The sequence below is a fragment of the Hipposideros armiger genome, unplaced genomic scaffold (assembly GCF_001890085.2).
Source record: "Hipposideros armiger isolate ML-2016 unplaced genomic scaffold, ASM189008v1 scaffold_129, whole genome shotgun sequence".
In the NCBI taxonomy this organism is placed as follows: Eukaryota; Metazoa; Chordata; class Mammalia; order Chiroptera; family Hipposideridae; genus Hipposideros; species Hipposideros armiger.
In genome coordinates this window covers 3,707,261-3,722,930 of record NW_017731479.1, presented here as the reverse complement: position 1 = coordinate 3,722,930, position 15,670 = coordinate 3,707,261, and the positions used below count along the sequence as shown (strand labels likewise).

The window sequence follows — 15,670 nt, the reverse complement described above, 5'->3', positions numbered from 1 at the left end:
GCTGGCTACACACGGTAGCCCATGGCAACGCACTGCCACAGGGGCTACAGCCTACGCCATTGCCGGCGACTCACGGCAGCCCAGCTCCAGGTTGAGCTGTTGTTCAGCATCTTAGCTGTGGAGGGCAGTGTCACTGGCCCTCCTATGTGGGATCCGAACCGGGGCCCTCTTGGCATCCCAAGCCAGTTCTTAACCATCGCGCCACTCGGCAGGTCCTTCCTCACACAATTAAGTGTAGTTATCACGTGACCCAGTGATACCACTCCTAGATATCCACCCAAGAGAAATGAAAATATATGTCCACACAAAAACTTATACACAAATGTTCATAGCAGCGTTATCTGTGATAGCCAAAGATGGAAACACCACCAAATGTCCAGCAACTGATAAATGGATAAACAAAATGTGATGTATCTGTACAACGGAATACTGTTTGTCCATAAAAAGGAATGAAGTACTGATACATGCTACAACATGGACAAAGCCTGAAAGTATTATGCTAAAAAAGCCAGTCACAAAAGACCAGATCTGGTAGGACTATGTGGATATGAAATGTCTAGAATAGGAAAATATAGAGAGACAGAAAGTAGAAGGGCCAAGTGGCTCAGTTGGCTAAGAGCTCGCTCAAGAGTATGAGCTCTGAGCAACAGCGGTTCGAGTCCTGGCCCGAGCTGGGCTGCCGCTGAGCTGCCAACAGGTGGCAGGATGGCTCAGCTAAAGAAAAAAAAATAGGTTAGTGGTTGCTTAGTGCTGGGGGGTTGGGGGCTGGTGATAGCTGAAGAATACAGGAAAAGGATATAGAAAGCAAGAAGCTTTATGTTTAACAATGGAAGACCTGGGTTTTAAAAGACTAAGGAACACGCTCTAAAAAGAAGGAGACTGAATCATGGCTAAGCTGAATAGCACCAAGAACCCTGGAGAAAAGCAGATATTAGGTAATATTGGGTTGTCGGGAAAAATGACGCATTTTTGCAATGAAAACCATAGAAAAACTACGCCATGATTTTTCTGACAACCCAATATTTAAGTTTGTGAAAAGGCTCAAGTTTAATTATCTTCTTATATATGAAGATACATAATTTACTACCAAAAATCTTTTATGGAACTAGTTCATGAAAAATTAGAATTCGCCAGTGAAATATCATGCTCATCAGTACAAGGAGTGAGAAACAGAATTTTCCTTTGTTGGGGTTTTTACGGAGACAAACAACTGTCTGTTTTTAATTGCTTAGTGGAAGGCAGAGATCTGAATTAGATGAGTGTTTAAGGTCCAGCTCAGTTCTGTTGTCCTACAAATAAACAGACCAAAAAGCTTGCCATCCTGAAGAGTGGAAAAAGTGATGCGTTAAGTGATTATTCATTTTTGTAGCTAAATTCTGCCCTACCTAAATATAACGCCTTATGCAAATCACGGCAAAGGAAATGAGGCTTTTGAAAGCCCGGGTTTAGAGTGTCACCTCATTTCCTCTGAACTCTCATCATTCAGCAAATTTTAAACAATGCAGATGTAAACAAGCATAGAAGGCAAACAGAAAACCTACCTTGCCTCTCTCTAACCCTCACCTAGACCACAGCCTCTCCCCTGGGAGAGTGTGGGCTTCCTCTTTCTGACGTCAGCTGCCCAGCACTATATGCTTGTATGCTTTCATCCTGATATACGCTATTTTTATTCAGGGTTTATGATTAGTAAAACAGCTCCAAATTGAATTTAGCTATCTGAATATAAAGGAAGGCTGAAATTTTGAACAGAACGAACAGAAAATGACCACTGATTTGATCAAAGCATGATGCCGGCAGAAAAATAATAATGAAATAAGACTTTAGTGACTCAACAGGAAATGCATTTTACAAGATGAATTCTGACCCATGCTTCGAGTGGCAGTACTGCCTGCCATCTGCAGATGGCCCTATAACCACGGGCTGCTGGGTTTTCTTGCAAGGATCAAAAAGCCTGCGACTTGACCACGAATGAATAAATAGTGTGTGTTCCAAGTCCCTAACGAGGTGTGGAGGGATAGCAGGCTTTGGTTATGATAGCGTTCCAGTCTGAAATATTAGGGCAGAAGCAGAGCTCATAACGGGACTGCACCTTCCCCTTTCTGTAGCTTCCTCGTCCATCTCCTTGGATTGCCAGGAAATTTTAATGATGGAGCAAAACATTCATAATTTTGAAAATAAGGAAACTCTGTTCCTCCTTCTTGATATCACTTTCGGCAGATTCAATGGTTCCTTCAACTATGTTTATTCATTTAATATAGGCACCTAACCTATTTTACTAGCTTGGTTATTCATTCATGTAGCACAGTTAAGTAGCTACTATTAAGGTAGGTCCGTTACCAGGCAAGTGGGGAAAGGGCGATGAAACATACATACGCTATGCGCTTGAGGAGTTTACTGCCTGACAGAAACAAAGACTTCTATGAGACTGAAAGCCCAAGTAAGCAAAGACAAGCGGTGTGATATAGAGGTTTGGAGCATGGTCTCTGGAGCCAAACAGACCCTGGTTCAAATCCTGACCAGGCCACTTACTGTGATGGTCCTGGGCGAACAACCCAACATCACTGTGCACAGAGGTAACATCAGTGCCAGACTTCCTAGGGCTGCTGTCAGGATGAAATGAGTCAGTAAGGCCCTTAGAATGGAGCCTGGCATACAAACAGTGCCCCAAAAGGTGGAAACAGTACAGTGCAGTGGTTAAGAACATGGGCTCCCGAACTAGAACAGGCTGTTCAATTCCTGATTCAGCCATGTGTCAGCTGTATGACCTTGGGGACATTCACCTAAGCTGTCTGGGCCTTAAGTTTCCTCAGCTACAAAATGGGAATAATAATGAACCTGCCCTCACTGTGTTGTTCTGAGGACCAGTGTGATAATACGAGTCTAAAGCAGTTAGAGTAACGCCTGCATACGGCAGACTCTGATAAATGTTAGCTATGGTTATTACCTGGGTTATACACGAGGAAACCACACACATGTAACCGAGGCTATGCTGGTCAATAAGCCGAGTGCTAAACGAAAATACAAATGTCACGAGGTTACCTTCTTGCTGTCCAAGTTTTGTATGTCCAGGAAAGCTCCCTAGGGCGACGACCTCTAAGGATGAACAGGAGTAAGGTGACAGGGGGAAGAAGGAAAGAAGGAAGGAAGGGGATGAGGAAAGAAAGAAATCAAGTTTCAAAATAAAAAACACAGACAGATGCATATAGCAATTTTCTAAAAAGCGGGTGCGCCCTAGAGGCTGGCTGAGCGGTTGGCAGGGAAAAGGACAGAGAAAAAAAGGTAACACCTGCACGAGGCCTTCCAGCGGGAGGAGAAAGCGACTGGGAAGCCTGTGAAATTAAATGAAAAGACAACGGAACTCTCGCCTCTGCTAGTAAATGAAGGTGGTGCTGTTCTCCACCGTGGGCTGTGCAGAAGAGCCGGCAGAGCGGTAAGTCTCTCCACAGGAAGCACACACAGCCCTCGGCTGGTGCTCACTGGCCAGAACCACAGCCCTGTCATCATGCATCTCTGCCCATTTTAGGGCTGCCTGCTGCTTCCGGGCAATGGCCTTCCGGTTTGAACTGAAGAGGTCAGCACCAGGACAATGAAGAGCAGAAGTGCCACTCGGTGCATGTTCAGTATTCTTGTGTGTAGCCTTCTGCACAGCTGGTGTGGCAGAAAGGGCGCTGGCCTGGTCGTCAGAAGACAGGGACTCCCCGTGCGAGCTGGGATGCTGACTAGCCAAGTTGGCATTAAGAAGGGAGCTTATTTCTGGGAGCCTCAATTTCCTTGTTTGATACTGGGGAAAGAATCAGCTCTGCTTCCACGGGGGTTACTGGAAAGGTCAAATGAGCTAAAACATGTTGCACACACAAGCACCACCCTAATGTGAAATACTGTGAATAGGGTGACCTTTGACAAAATGTCACTCCCTGGGCTTGTGTTTCCTAAAGTGTAAAATGGGGCAGGTTCCTGCTTTACTGTGCTGTTACAATGATTCAATATAATCATGCGCATAAAGGCTTAAAAACAGCACTTGGCAAAAAAAAAAAAAAAAGTGCCTACTATATGTTCATGATTATTTTTCTTGCTGTTACTATGACCCCCCTATATTTTGAAGTCTGAACATTATAATTTCTTGGAATGAGTCTTGTCTTCGAATTAATTCAGCACTGTCCCACAATATCTAACTTACGGTCAAGATATCACATGAGTGAAGGCTCTAGTTCACACCAAGGCCAATTAGCACAAGTGAGAATAACTGATCTCTAGGCAGGTCCGTTAGACTTTCTCTGCTCCATGGCTACTAGCTAGTACTCTAATACCAAAAAACTTTTTCAAAACCATATGCAGTGAGGGCCGGCCGAGTGGCTCAGTTGGTTAAGAGCTTGCTCAAGAGTGTGAGCTCTGAGCAACAGTGGTTGGAGTCCCATCCGGAGCTGAGCAGCCGCTAAGCTGCCAACAGGTGGCAGGATGGCTCAGATAAAACAAAAAAACAAAAAAACATCCATATGCAGTGAGTGGAGAGGAAAACTGGCATCAAACATCCTCTGCTGTGGCCACAGTGGGCATCACAGCCTGGAAGGGACTACAAGCTATCCCTCCTCCACTTGATTTTGTTTTTGTTTTTTAAATAATACTGTGTGTTCCTGAAATTTTCTATTTGGATAATACATTACTATGGCAATGTTTTGTTTTGTTTTGAAAGAAAAGGGGAAAAAAAACCACAATCAGTCCCAAGGGCTTCCAGATGAAAAAGTGAATCAATCAGTGAAAACCCATTGTGGTTCTGGAAAAAAACAACTTTAAGCCCATGTGCAGGAACTGCTGTATCACTGACATGTGAAATTCTGAATATGAAAAGGACAGCTCAAGAGAACATTTCCAACAAGAAAAAAGTAAAATTAAGAAACTTGGGTTTCTCTCAAGTAGTAATTTTAAAGTGCAATTTGTTTGATGATTTTACTTCTCAAACACGGTGCAAACTGAAAGCTTACCCAGTGTTTCCAGACACTGCTTCGCTATTTTAATCACCCGTCACGGACTTGCTACTGGGCTAGGCACTAGAGTTACAGCCATCACAAGGGCTCTTCCCCCCAAAAGCCACATGTTTAATTTTCAGATGCTAAGAAAACCAATTCCAAAGGGGAAATGAAGGAAAGAGATGATCTTGAGGGACAGGAAGAGGCATACGATGCTATAGCAGCTGCACAGCAGCACAACCCCCTACAGAAACCACTGATTCAATAGCCCAAGGGCTAGGATGCAGAAGGTCAGGAGTTTCCTAAATGAAGCATAACACTGAGAACAATATTAGTTTGGGGGGGCAAATCAAGAACTGAGAGCTGGGTTCTGATTTGCCAAGGCTATAATACCCACTGGCAAATGGCCCAGATGCAATCTGTACAAAATAGAAATGAAATGAAGCCCTGAAGGACTGAGAGAGACAGGAGCCCTGAGGCACACACTCACCATCACCAACTACATCACTTCCATTCTTATGCGTATTTCAAGGCAAAAGCTGTATTAGGAAAATTGACAACAGAAGCAAATGTGTCAAATAGGGAGCTTATTTTTGTTGCTTTCCACAGGAGTGTAAGACTCATTTGGGAGAAGGGAAAAGTGTCCATTTAAACTTAATCACTCAGGACTGTTCCAAACATCTAGCTAGAGACAAGTAAGACTCCAGTTCTGCCTGAAAGATCTTACCCTCACCCAGACTCTGCAAAAAACAGGTATGCAACCCCACTGTCTGAATTAGCCGTTTTTAAAAATTTGTGCTTGATTAATAAGACCTGAATATAAGGGACAGTGTTGAATTAGCATTGTTCACAAAACTTAACTCGGGTGCTCTTTTTTTTTTTTTTTTTATAGCTGAACCATCCTGCCACCTGTTGGCAGCTCAGCAGCAGCTCAGCTCAGGCCGGGACTCGAACTGCTGTTGCTCAGAGCTTGCACTCTTGAGCGAGCTCTTAACCAACTGAGCCACTCAGCCGGCCCTTGGCTGCTTTTTGTATTCGTTAAAGCACTATTATTTTCTTGGAGCTAAAATTTTCCCAAGTAAAATACTAGTAGCCACAACCTCTAAAGTTCTCTATGAGCAGGTATTATTGGAGAAAAAAAACCTCACAGTATCAAAAATATCGAAAACTTAGAAGCTGAGTATAGTTTCTAGGAGGAGCGTTTGTTTTTATATATATAGATATCTATCTATCTATATAAATAATTGCTATCTGCTGGTATAAAACATCATTTCAAATAGTAGTACATTAAAAGTAGCACCTTAAGTGTACATTAAACCATGCCAATATAATTTCCTTTAAGGCTGCTTAAAGAAGCCATCTCTAAAAAATGGAGGAATGTACCCTCAGGCTGGCATTCTTTCTCCTATAAAACTACAATCAAAGTGACACTGTCATGAAATCCATGCTTGCAAAATCAACAAATCAATACTCAACTGCTTAGGACTCAATGGAATTATACTACAAATACAAAAGGCAGTTTTTAAAATTAATTCTTTTACAGTTCATTTGATAAATTGGCTCTACTGTATTTTTTCTACTGAATATTTGCTAAAGATATTCTTACTGCTATGAATCCACTAGAGGTACATATCAAAACTCACTGCAAAAGATAATAACTCATTAAACACTTTTACCTCCCTCAATCATCTCCATTGAAATTATTATTATTATTTTACATGTAAGGCAACCGAGGCCGAAAGCACTTATGTGACCTGCACGTGCTGAGAACTCCCAGACTCGGGTTTTTCTTGGTATCCTTTCTCTACCAGAACTGGGCCTTGGCATACTGCCTGCTATTTGTAGCTCATGGCTTACTACAAACAGCCCAGGCTTGGGAAGCTACAGAGAACTTTCCTGTTTGAAATGGGGTTGTCTGAAACCGTTCACTCTATTGCACAGTGCTCTTTTACCTTCAGGGGAGCAAAATGGAAAACTAGATATTAAGAAGCAGGTGCGGTAGGAGAATATCAAGTATTTCTTTAAAATTTCATTTCACCTGCTAAGCTATAAAAGCTTCTTGCAATTACCCTAATAATAACAAATGATTTGGGGGACATTAAATGATTAAAATATCAGTGCCATACTTAAGGACTTAAAAAAATAACTAGGAGGAGAATTTATCCCAAAGCATTATTTAATTTACAAAATGTTCACTCTGGCGATACCGATAAAGGGGCAACGTTAGAGGACTCTGGGAAGGTGGTGGTGTCAGTGGCAGCGTAGTTTTGGGATCTTCCCAAGTCCCTCCATAAAAACACAGAGCAAGCAGATAACAAAACCAAATACCCAGAAACAATATTTACACAAAACTAGGTGATAACTCCCCAATGGAAGTGAGTGAAGAGCTGCCACCAAGAGCCAGGTAACCCGCATGCTATCAGCTTCTGTGGGGAAAAATCATGGAGCAGCAATGGGGGTGCCTCACAGACCTGGGAACAGCTGGCCAGTATGAGACCAGCAGTGGAAACTGGGAGCAGTTTTGCCCTTTCCAATAGCAGATGAGTGTAGGGGCCTAAAATAAAAAGGTCTGAAGGGCCGGAGCAGTCCCCAGTAGTCTAGAAACCAGCCAGAGAGGGCTCCCTTCCAAGACAGGCCCTACACTGAGGCGAAATTTCAAGAAATGAAATAAAATCCGAGCAGGATAGAAATAAGAGGAACAAACGAATGAGAAAGGCCAAATAAAAGCAGACCAGGAAGTCTCAGAAAGCAAGTCACCATGTTTATGAGCACTACCCGAAAATGACAGAAGGTGGAGCCCCGTGAAGTTAGAACAGCTGTGTGAACCAAGCCACCCTCTAAAGTTAAAGGAAAACTAAGTTCACATAAAAATAAGAAAAATTAAAAATCAAGGTCCCAAAATTACTATAAGGAAAAAAGAAAACAAGGTATAGAATATCCCTAAGATAATATAAGAATGCTAAAAAGACATGCTCAAAAAAAGAAGAGTTAAAAACTATCACATACTACTTCAAAACAAGATAATAGACATTAAGGAAACCATACAAGACAGGAAACATTATAAATCAGAATTAGAAATACTCAAAAGGAAGGTGGCATAAGTCAACAAAATATTAGAAATAAAAAGCACTTTAGAAATGAAGACAAACCAAGAAAGAACCTAAGAGCAAAGAAACATAACAGACAACACCTGCCCCCCCACCCCCAAATAAAAGGTAAAAATCAGAATATTTTTAGTCTAAAAGAAATGAACAAGAAAAAGGGTCTGAAGAGAAACTGACAAATATTAATGATAGGTAAAGAAGATAAAGCATATGGATAACAGAGGAGTCCCTGAAGAAGAAACCCAAAGTGAGCCAACAGAACAAATCGCAAAGGTTATAATTTAAAACAACTTTCATGGGGGTATGGTGGGTAAGACTAGAAATTATATATTCAAACAGTATGAACCTAGAAATACCAATTCAGAATAACCAACAATATTCTAGTAAAATTACTACATTGTAAGAGAAAAAAAAATCCTTATGAATATCTAGGCAAAAAGAACATGGTTTACAAGGGAAAGAAAATTAGATTATCATCTGGTGGGGTTTTTTTTGTGTGACACCAACACGTTATGCCAAAAGAAAATAGAATATATTTAGATACTCGAGGAAAAACTGTGAGCCAAGGATTTTACATCCAGGAAAACCAACCTTCAAGTATAAAGGTCATTATCAACACAGGAGAACTTAGAGAATATTGTTCCCACGAGCCTTTCCTATTTGATTTCATTCCTTGTCATTTCTCTCAGTGAGGGGCCTATCCCAGACGGGAGCACTCTCTGGTTGGATTCTGGAGTCCTGGGTCTAGAATCTACCAGAGAAGGAGCTTCGGGTAATCCAAATGACTTGAGAGAGATCAGCATAAGGACTGATGGACAACACTAAATGTAGTTACTTGCAGAACCAAGAGGTAAGGCTGTTATGAGGCTATGTGATCTTGAAAACATAGAGCACATCATTTTTAAATGGAGGGAAAGTAGAGATAGCATGGACTGAAAGTTAATTTTTTTAAAACTGTTTTCAGTAATCATAATTCGTGGTGATGCTAGTATTTTGACTGTGAGGTTACTGTATGTATACTGTGAAAAAGCAAATGAGATGGATCAGGGTATTCTAATTCATCCTCTGACTCCTTGAAAACCAGGATTCTCAGTAGAAGAAAGGAGATAGAGATGTAATATTAAAGCGGTTAGGTAAACTCTATAGTCCTGAATTTGAACTGGAAATATGAAGATGAAGTCATAAGGTATTATATCTTTAAATATATCTGTATATTCTAGCCCCATTTATTGAAGTGTCTCTAAATTTAAAAAAAATTTTCAATTACAGTTGACATGCAATATTATATTAATTTCAGGTGTACAGCATAGTGGTCAGACATTTATATAACTTAGGAGGTGATCCCCCCAATAAGTCTAGTACCCACCTGACACCATACATAGTGATAACAATAGCAAAGTCTTAAAAACAGTGATCACCATGGTACGAGCATCCCTAGCACCCAGATTGTGATCTAGAAATTCCATTTTCCATTAAAAGAAATCAGAGCTTCTAAGAAAAATGGCCGATTTGCGGTGTGGGGCATGAGATATCCACGATGAGCCTGGAACACCTTAATATACCAAGTAGCAAATAAGCTATTAAAAACTAGGGTCATGTCAAAAGGACAAAGGAACCTCAAAAGGTTCCCATTAACGAAAGTGGATGACCTGAGCTTTGAAATAAGAACTGTAATAGATCAAAACCTGTGAAATATGTATAAATCCATGAGTTCAAAATGAAAGGGGGGAAAAAAACCTAATTGGTCACCTTCTGAGAAAGACAGAGAACCAATTCATTATCCTGAAAACTGGGTAAATAAAAGGAAAGAATCAAGCACATATCTTGCTTTCCTATATGAATTGTATTATTGGGTAACTAACTAGTAGTAGGTAAGAGGGAGTTTCACCTTAAAATTTTTACCAGCTAAAAGCTGAAAACAAAATAACTGAGTTGAATATCACCATTTTGTGAAACCCCATACAATGAATTGATGAATCTAGGTGTTGAGTGTCAACAGCTGCACAAATCAAAAACCAGGCACTTGACATCCTGTGCCTCCGATGGAAGAACATTTAACACTAGCTATAAAGTCTTGCCAAAGGGATCGAACCTGAATCTGATCACACTTCAGGATCCAGCTGCCAATCTGCAGGAAATTCAGGGAACAGAGGCATGTGGAACTGCACCGGGAGGGTGCAATCTGCAAAACCTAGGCTGTTGAAAGATATAGGTCAAAGGACAGTCTTCTTCAACAGATAACACTGTTCAGGACAAGAAAAGGATGGAGAAGGATTAAGAAAGACTTAAAAAGACATAATCAAGTTTTTAAAACTTGCAAGACTAAGCTACAGTGTCTGGAGATGCACACTTGAGTGATTAAAACCATAAAGAAAGGCAAGGAAGTGAGTCTCAGAAAAATTGGGATAGTGGTTACTTTTCGGGAGGGAGGGGTTTGGGATTGGGATGGGGTGCATGGAAGAGTCTGTAAGGCTGAGAAAGTTCTATCTCTTGACCTTGGTGATGGTTACAGGGTATTCACTTTGTAATAAATCATCACTTAACTCACTTAATACACTTAACTGAATTCACTTAACTTTTGTTTAATGTGTTTAATAATACAAAAGCTTTTTTAAAGGGGCAACATGACTAATAATGCTGGAGAGCGCGAAAGATGGATCAAACCTGCTTCTTCCAGACAGGTTAAACTCAGTTTTGGCATCAGGTAGAAACACTGTTCCCTTCCCTTAGCAAAATGTGTCTGGAACCATTAAAATGATCAATTTTCAAGGCACATTAAATGGAACAATTCCTTTTAACAGCAGCGTATTTTTTTAACGTGCTTTGGCTGCCAAAATGATGAGATCACAGGAGGAGTTATCCTCAGCCAAAAGTCCATGAGGAGAAATGAGTAAATGTTTAAATGGCACAGTTCAGGAATGAATTTATGTTTATGTACAAGAATTTTAATTAATAAAGGCTTCCAAACAATGTTTGCAAGTCTGGTTCAGTCAACAGAAAATGAAGGGGGAAACAAAAGTAGCGTGGTTCTCCAAGCTCTCCACCTGACATGTGTAAAACTGCTGGTAACTTAATTAGTTAATTAGCCCTCACTTATTTTAGTATTTATTTCAGTACTCCTCATCTGTGCTTAACCTTTTCAATATATTTTGGGTTAGGATTTAGAAACGATCAAAACCAATAATTATATTTTAAGGCTAAGAAGAACATAATCAAGAACAGCAAGCTTTACATTAAAAAGTACCCCCAAACCTGATTTCATACATAACCTACTTTTGGAATCCAAGTGAGAGAATATGAAGAACTTAACTTTAAACATTTCCCAAAATGTTTGTATAGCTGCACAAAAAGGACTTCCTTAACCAGGGTCCAGTGGACAGAACACACCTTCTGACATTATCTTGTAAAGAGTCACTTGTAAAAACTCTTTGCTATCTCTCAATATCTGTTACACACCCCATTTTATCTGTATAACCTTTGCCATCTTAGTTCACCATAATATACAACTCATGCTATCGGTGTTTTTTCTCCTTTGGGAAGGGGAGGGTGAGTCACATGGTCCAATGTTATTCACAGAATTACCAGAAAGTCAAATCAATTTCTCTAAAATCTTCCCACCGAGCTGACGTGTCAACTGGCAATAAACATGTACACACACACACCTCGTACAAAAGAAGAAAAAAAAAAGACAACATAGTACAGCCTTTTGATATAAGGCTTTGTAAAAAGCTTTCTGGGGGAAAAAAAAAAGCTTATCTGCAGTTAAACTTTAATGTCACTAAGTCTAATCCAATGAACAATCAAAACGGCTATGATTTTCCAGCCTCTATACACACACACATACTTTCCATACTTTCTGAAGGCAGTAGGTGGGTCTCACTGGCCTGTGTGTGGGCCACACCCTGGGAGCTTACCATAACCGTGCAGTCCTCTGAACCGCTGGCAATGACCTGATCGTTATGTGGGCACCAGTCTATGTCGAGCACCGGTCCTGTGTGACCACATACTGTAGGGTAGGATTTGTCAATTCGACCAGTCTGAAAGAAGAGAGAAACAAGCTTAGTATGTAATATCAATGCCAGAGTTTGAGTGCTCTCTCAGACCCATTTCTCCTTTATCACCTCCACCCAAAACTCTCCATGGTTTACAAGTGATAACATTCATATATAAGCCAATGTCAACTAGTAAGAACTGTCAACTTTCATTTCCAGATACAGTTGCTACTGAGGACACTCCATCAAATTAAGAATCTACCGTATTTCCCCATGTATAAGATGCACCCTTTTCCCAAAATTTTAGGGTCTAAAAACTGGGTGCATGTTATATAGTAGTCGTAGATATTTTTACTTGCATTTTCCGCAAGTGATGAGGAGTTGTATGAATTTTATGATGAATAAAACTTGAGTTCAGGGCTGGCTGAGTGGCGCGTTGGTTAAGAGCTGGCTTGGGACTCCAGAGGGCCCCGGTTCGGATCCCACATATGAGGGCCAGTGACACTGCCCTCTACAGCTAAGATGCTGAACAACAGCTCAACCTGGAGCTGGGCTGCCGTGAGTCGCCGGCAATGGCATAAGCTGCAGCCCCTGTTGCAGTGGGTTGCCATGGGCTACCGTGTGTAGCCAGCAGCCAGCATGAGTGGCCAGCAGCCGCAGTGAGCGGCCGTCCAGAAGCCGGCGACTGATCTGCCTCGCCCGGGAAAAGCGCAATGATGGTGCCAACTTGGGCCAGTGAAGCAACGTCCTCCACAACTAGACTGAAGGACAAAAGGACAGCAACTTGTCTGTTCCCCTTCCCCCAACTCCCCAGTGCTGTTCCCATACCCCAACTCCCCAATAAAAACCTATAAAAAAAAAACAAAACTTGAGTTCAATAACTTTATGTAATACATTTTTTTCAAATTTCGGGCCCCAAAATTAAGGTGTGTCTTATACATGGAAGCGTCTTATACATGGGGAAATACAGTCAATTCCTAAAATAATAGAGATTTTATTTAATCAATAGTATTAATAGATATAGCAAAAGACAACACAAAAGTCTTTTACCAAACTATAATCCTATGATAGCCAAATTATAAATTATAGGTATATTTCTACTGCAAAAAAACCCCCGGTATTATTTAAAATATAACTTTTACTATAAGCTACTATCCTTGAATATACAAATTAACAGTTCTGGAAATGAATAGCATTGTTGAGCAGGCAAAGTTAGGGTAATAAAAAGAAACGCGTTAGCTATTGTTTAGGGACTAAAGGACTACATTTCAATGCCTCAGTCTCTCCACTGTCTTCAATCAACAGAAATGCCAGCCAGCCAGTCTGATTAACACCAACTACATCTCATCCATTATCCAGTTCCACCTCTCATTAAGACTACAATTTTTAATGTTGGCCATAAGTAGTCATCACAATTTGCTTATGTTACACATTTGAATCTAACAAACCAGTCTGGCTTAGATCAATTTTGTGTTAACCAAGACAAATGCTGTTTTAACAACAGATGTACAAAAGCTACTTCATTTTTTTGTAAGCAGCATAATGTCAACCCATGTTGAGGTTTCACATGCTCCAATAGCAGGTGAACAAAAAGAAATCACCACAATGCAAAACTAAACCCATTTTTTTGTTGTTACTCTCCTATTCTGGCAAGTCATCACAAACTGGGGCAGGCTTCTTGGCAATTTTTCAGGATCAATAAATTGTTTCTCCACTTTGACTTGGCTGTGAAATCTCCAGAGAAGCAGTACGCTAAAGGGTAAAGACCACAGGCTCCAGAGTAAGGCAGACGGGGTTCAAAAGCAGGCTATACTACTTAAACCACGTGTGACCTCGGGCCAATCACGTAATCTAAGCTTCCACTTATCATCTGCAAAATGAGTAACAATAATAGTTACCTCCCAGGATTACTGTGAGGATTAAGTGAGAGAACTTTTTTAGGTAAATCATAATGTAGTATAGCAATTGTCTGTACAGGGATGTTAAAATTCTAATTTATAGTACCTAGTATACACTAACTACTCAATAAAATCTATTCTATTATTAGTTCTCGTAGCATAATATATTTACTCCACCAGTAAGAATGACAAATATGTGTTAGTGTGAACTTGTACGGGCCAGTGTGCTGAATGTTGGTAATACCAAAGTGAACAGGGCAGCCCGGTCCTGGCTGAGCATGGAGTCTGGTGAGAGAAGACAAGACATCTAAACTACCAATTACAGTGCAGCAGGAGACCTGCTCCCCGAGGACAGGCACGGGGTGGCAGGAGCACAGAAGGGCATCCAACCGGGCTTGTAGGAGTCACGGCCTTTGGGAAAGGTTTTCTTTGAGAAAAGTGAGTTCTAAGTTGAGGTGTGGAGATGTGCCCTGTCTACAGACATACGGCCTGAGTTTTTTTCACATGCTGCCCCTTTCTCTTGCAAAGCTAATTAAATCCAGTTTGGATCTCCTGACCTGCATTACCAAAAAAGGAATTCAGAGAAGAAAATGCCAAGGAACACAATACTATACAGAATCTAGGTGTTGTAAGAGAAGCCACACGGGTCATTTACAGGCAGCAAAGCACCAGTGGTTGAGAACCAGACTGTCTGGGCTGCAGTTCTGGCTCTGCTGTTTTCTAGATCTGAGGTCCTGGCCAAATTACTTCATCTCTCAGCCTCTGTTCCTCATTTGTAAAACGAAAACATTATAATTCATTCTTTAAGAGCTGATGTGAGGATTACCTGAGACAATCCAGGTAAAGTACTTGGTACTATCCCAGCACTTGTGCTCAATAAATGTGACCCAAAATTTAACAACCTCCAGAGCCCACTCTACCCCATCCCTAACTGTATCTCTCCTTACAGAAGGAACCGCTACCAAGCACCTAAGCCAGTCTTACTCCTTTACTGCATCCTCAGAAAAACCATGTGAGTACTTCACCTCAGGAACTCTACTCCAGGGACTGCTCTGCTCAAGCCGCTGGCAGTAAACTCATAGGTGCCCATTTTCTAGTATTATTATACTAAACTCTAATGTATACTGTTATATAACATATATTGTTATTATTTAAACTATAGATATAGTCACTCTTCCGAATGTGTGGTATTTCATAATTTAAAACATTCTGAGACACGAAAGCCAGCATGAGGCCTGACACACATTTAAACAGACATTCCAAAAGGAGGGAATAGAGAGAATAGAAGAAGCAAAAACTGAAGAGATAATGGCTGAGAATTTTCCAGGTTCAATTAAAGGTATGAGTCTTCAGATTCAAGGGGAAAGTCCCAAGTAGAATAAGTTAAAATAAATCCACATCTATTCACAACCTAATGCAATTTAGAATACCTAAAACAAAGATAGTCTCAAAAGTAGCCATAAAGAAAAGAAATATTTCCTCAAGAGAGTAGTAATTAGACTAACCGTAGGCAGGCTTTTCAAAATCAATTACAGAAACAAAGACATATTTCAGAAATGAAATGCTACAAAAAACAACCACTCGGGCCGGCCGAGTGGCGCGATGGTTAAGAACTCACTTGGGATGCCAGAGGGCCCCGGTTCGGATCCCACATATGAGGGCCAGTGACACTGCCCTCCACAGCTAAGATGCTGAACAACAGCTCAACCTGG

General features: G+C 40.8%; 1 protein-coding gene across 1 annotated transcript in view; it reads right to left on the bottom strand.

The window, feature by feature from the left end:
- The window catches only part of CORO1C (coronin 1C), a 91,385-nt gene that overhangs the window by 14,554 nt on the left and 61,161 nt on the right, over positions 1-15,670 (bottom strand). The window contains exon 3 of the mRNA XM_019649166.1: positions 11,983-12,105. Within this exon, the coding sequence (XP_019504711.1) occupies positions 11,983-12,105 (123 nt within the window). The remainder of the gene's footprint in view (positions 1-11,982; positions 12,106-15,670) is intronic.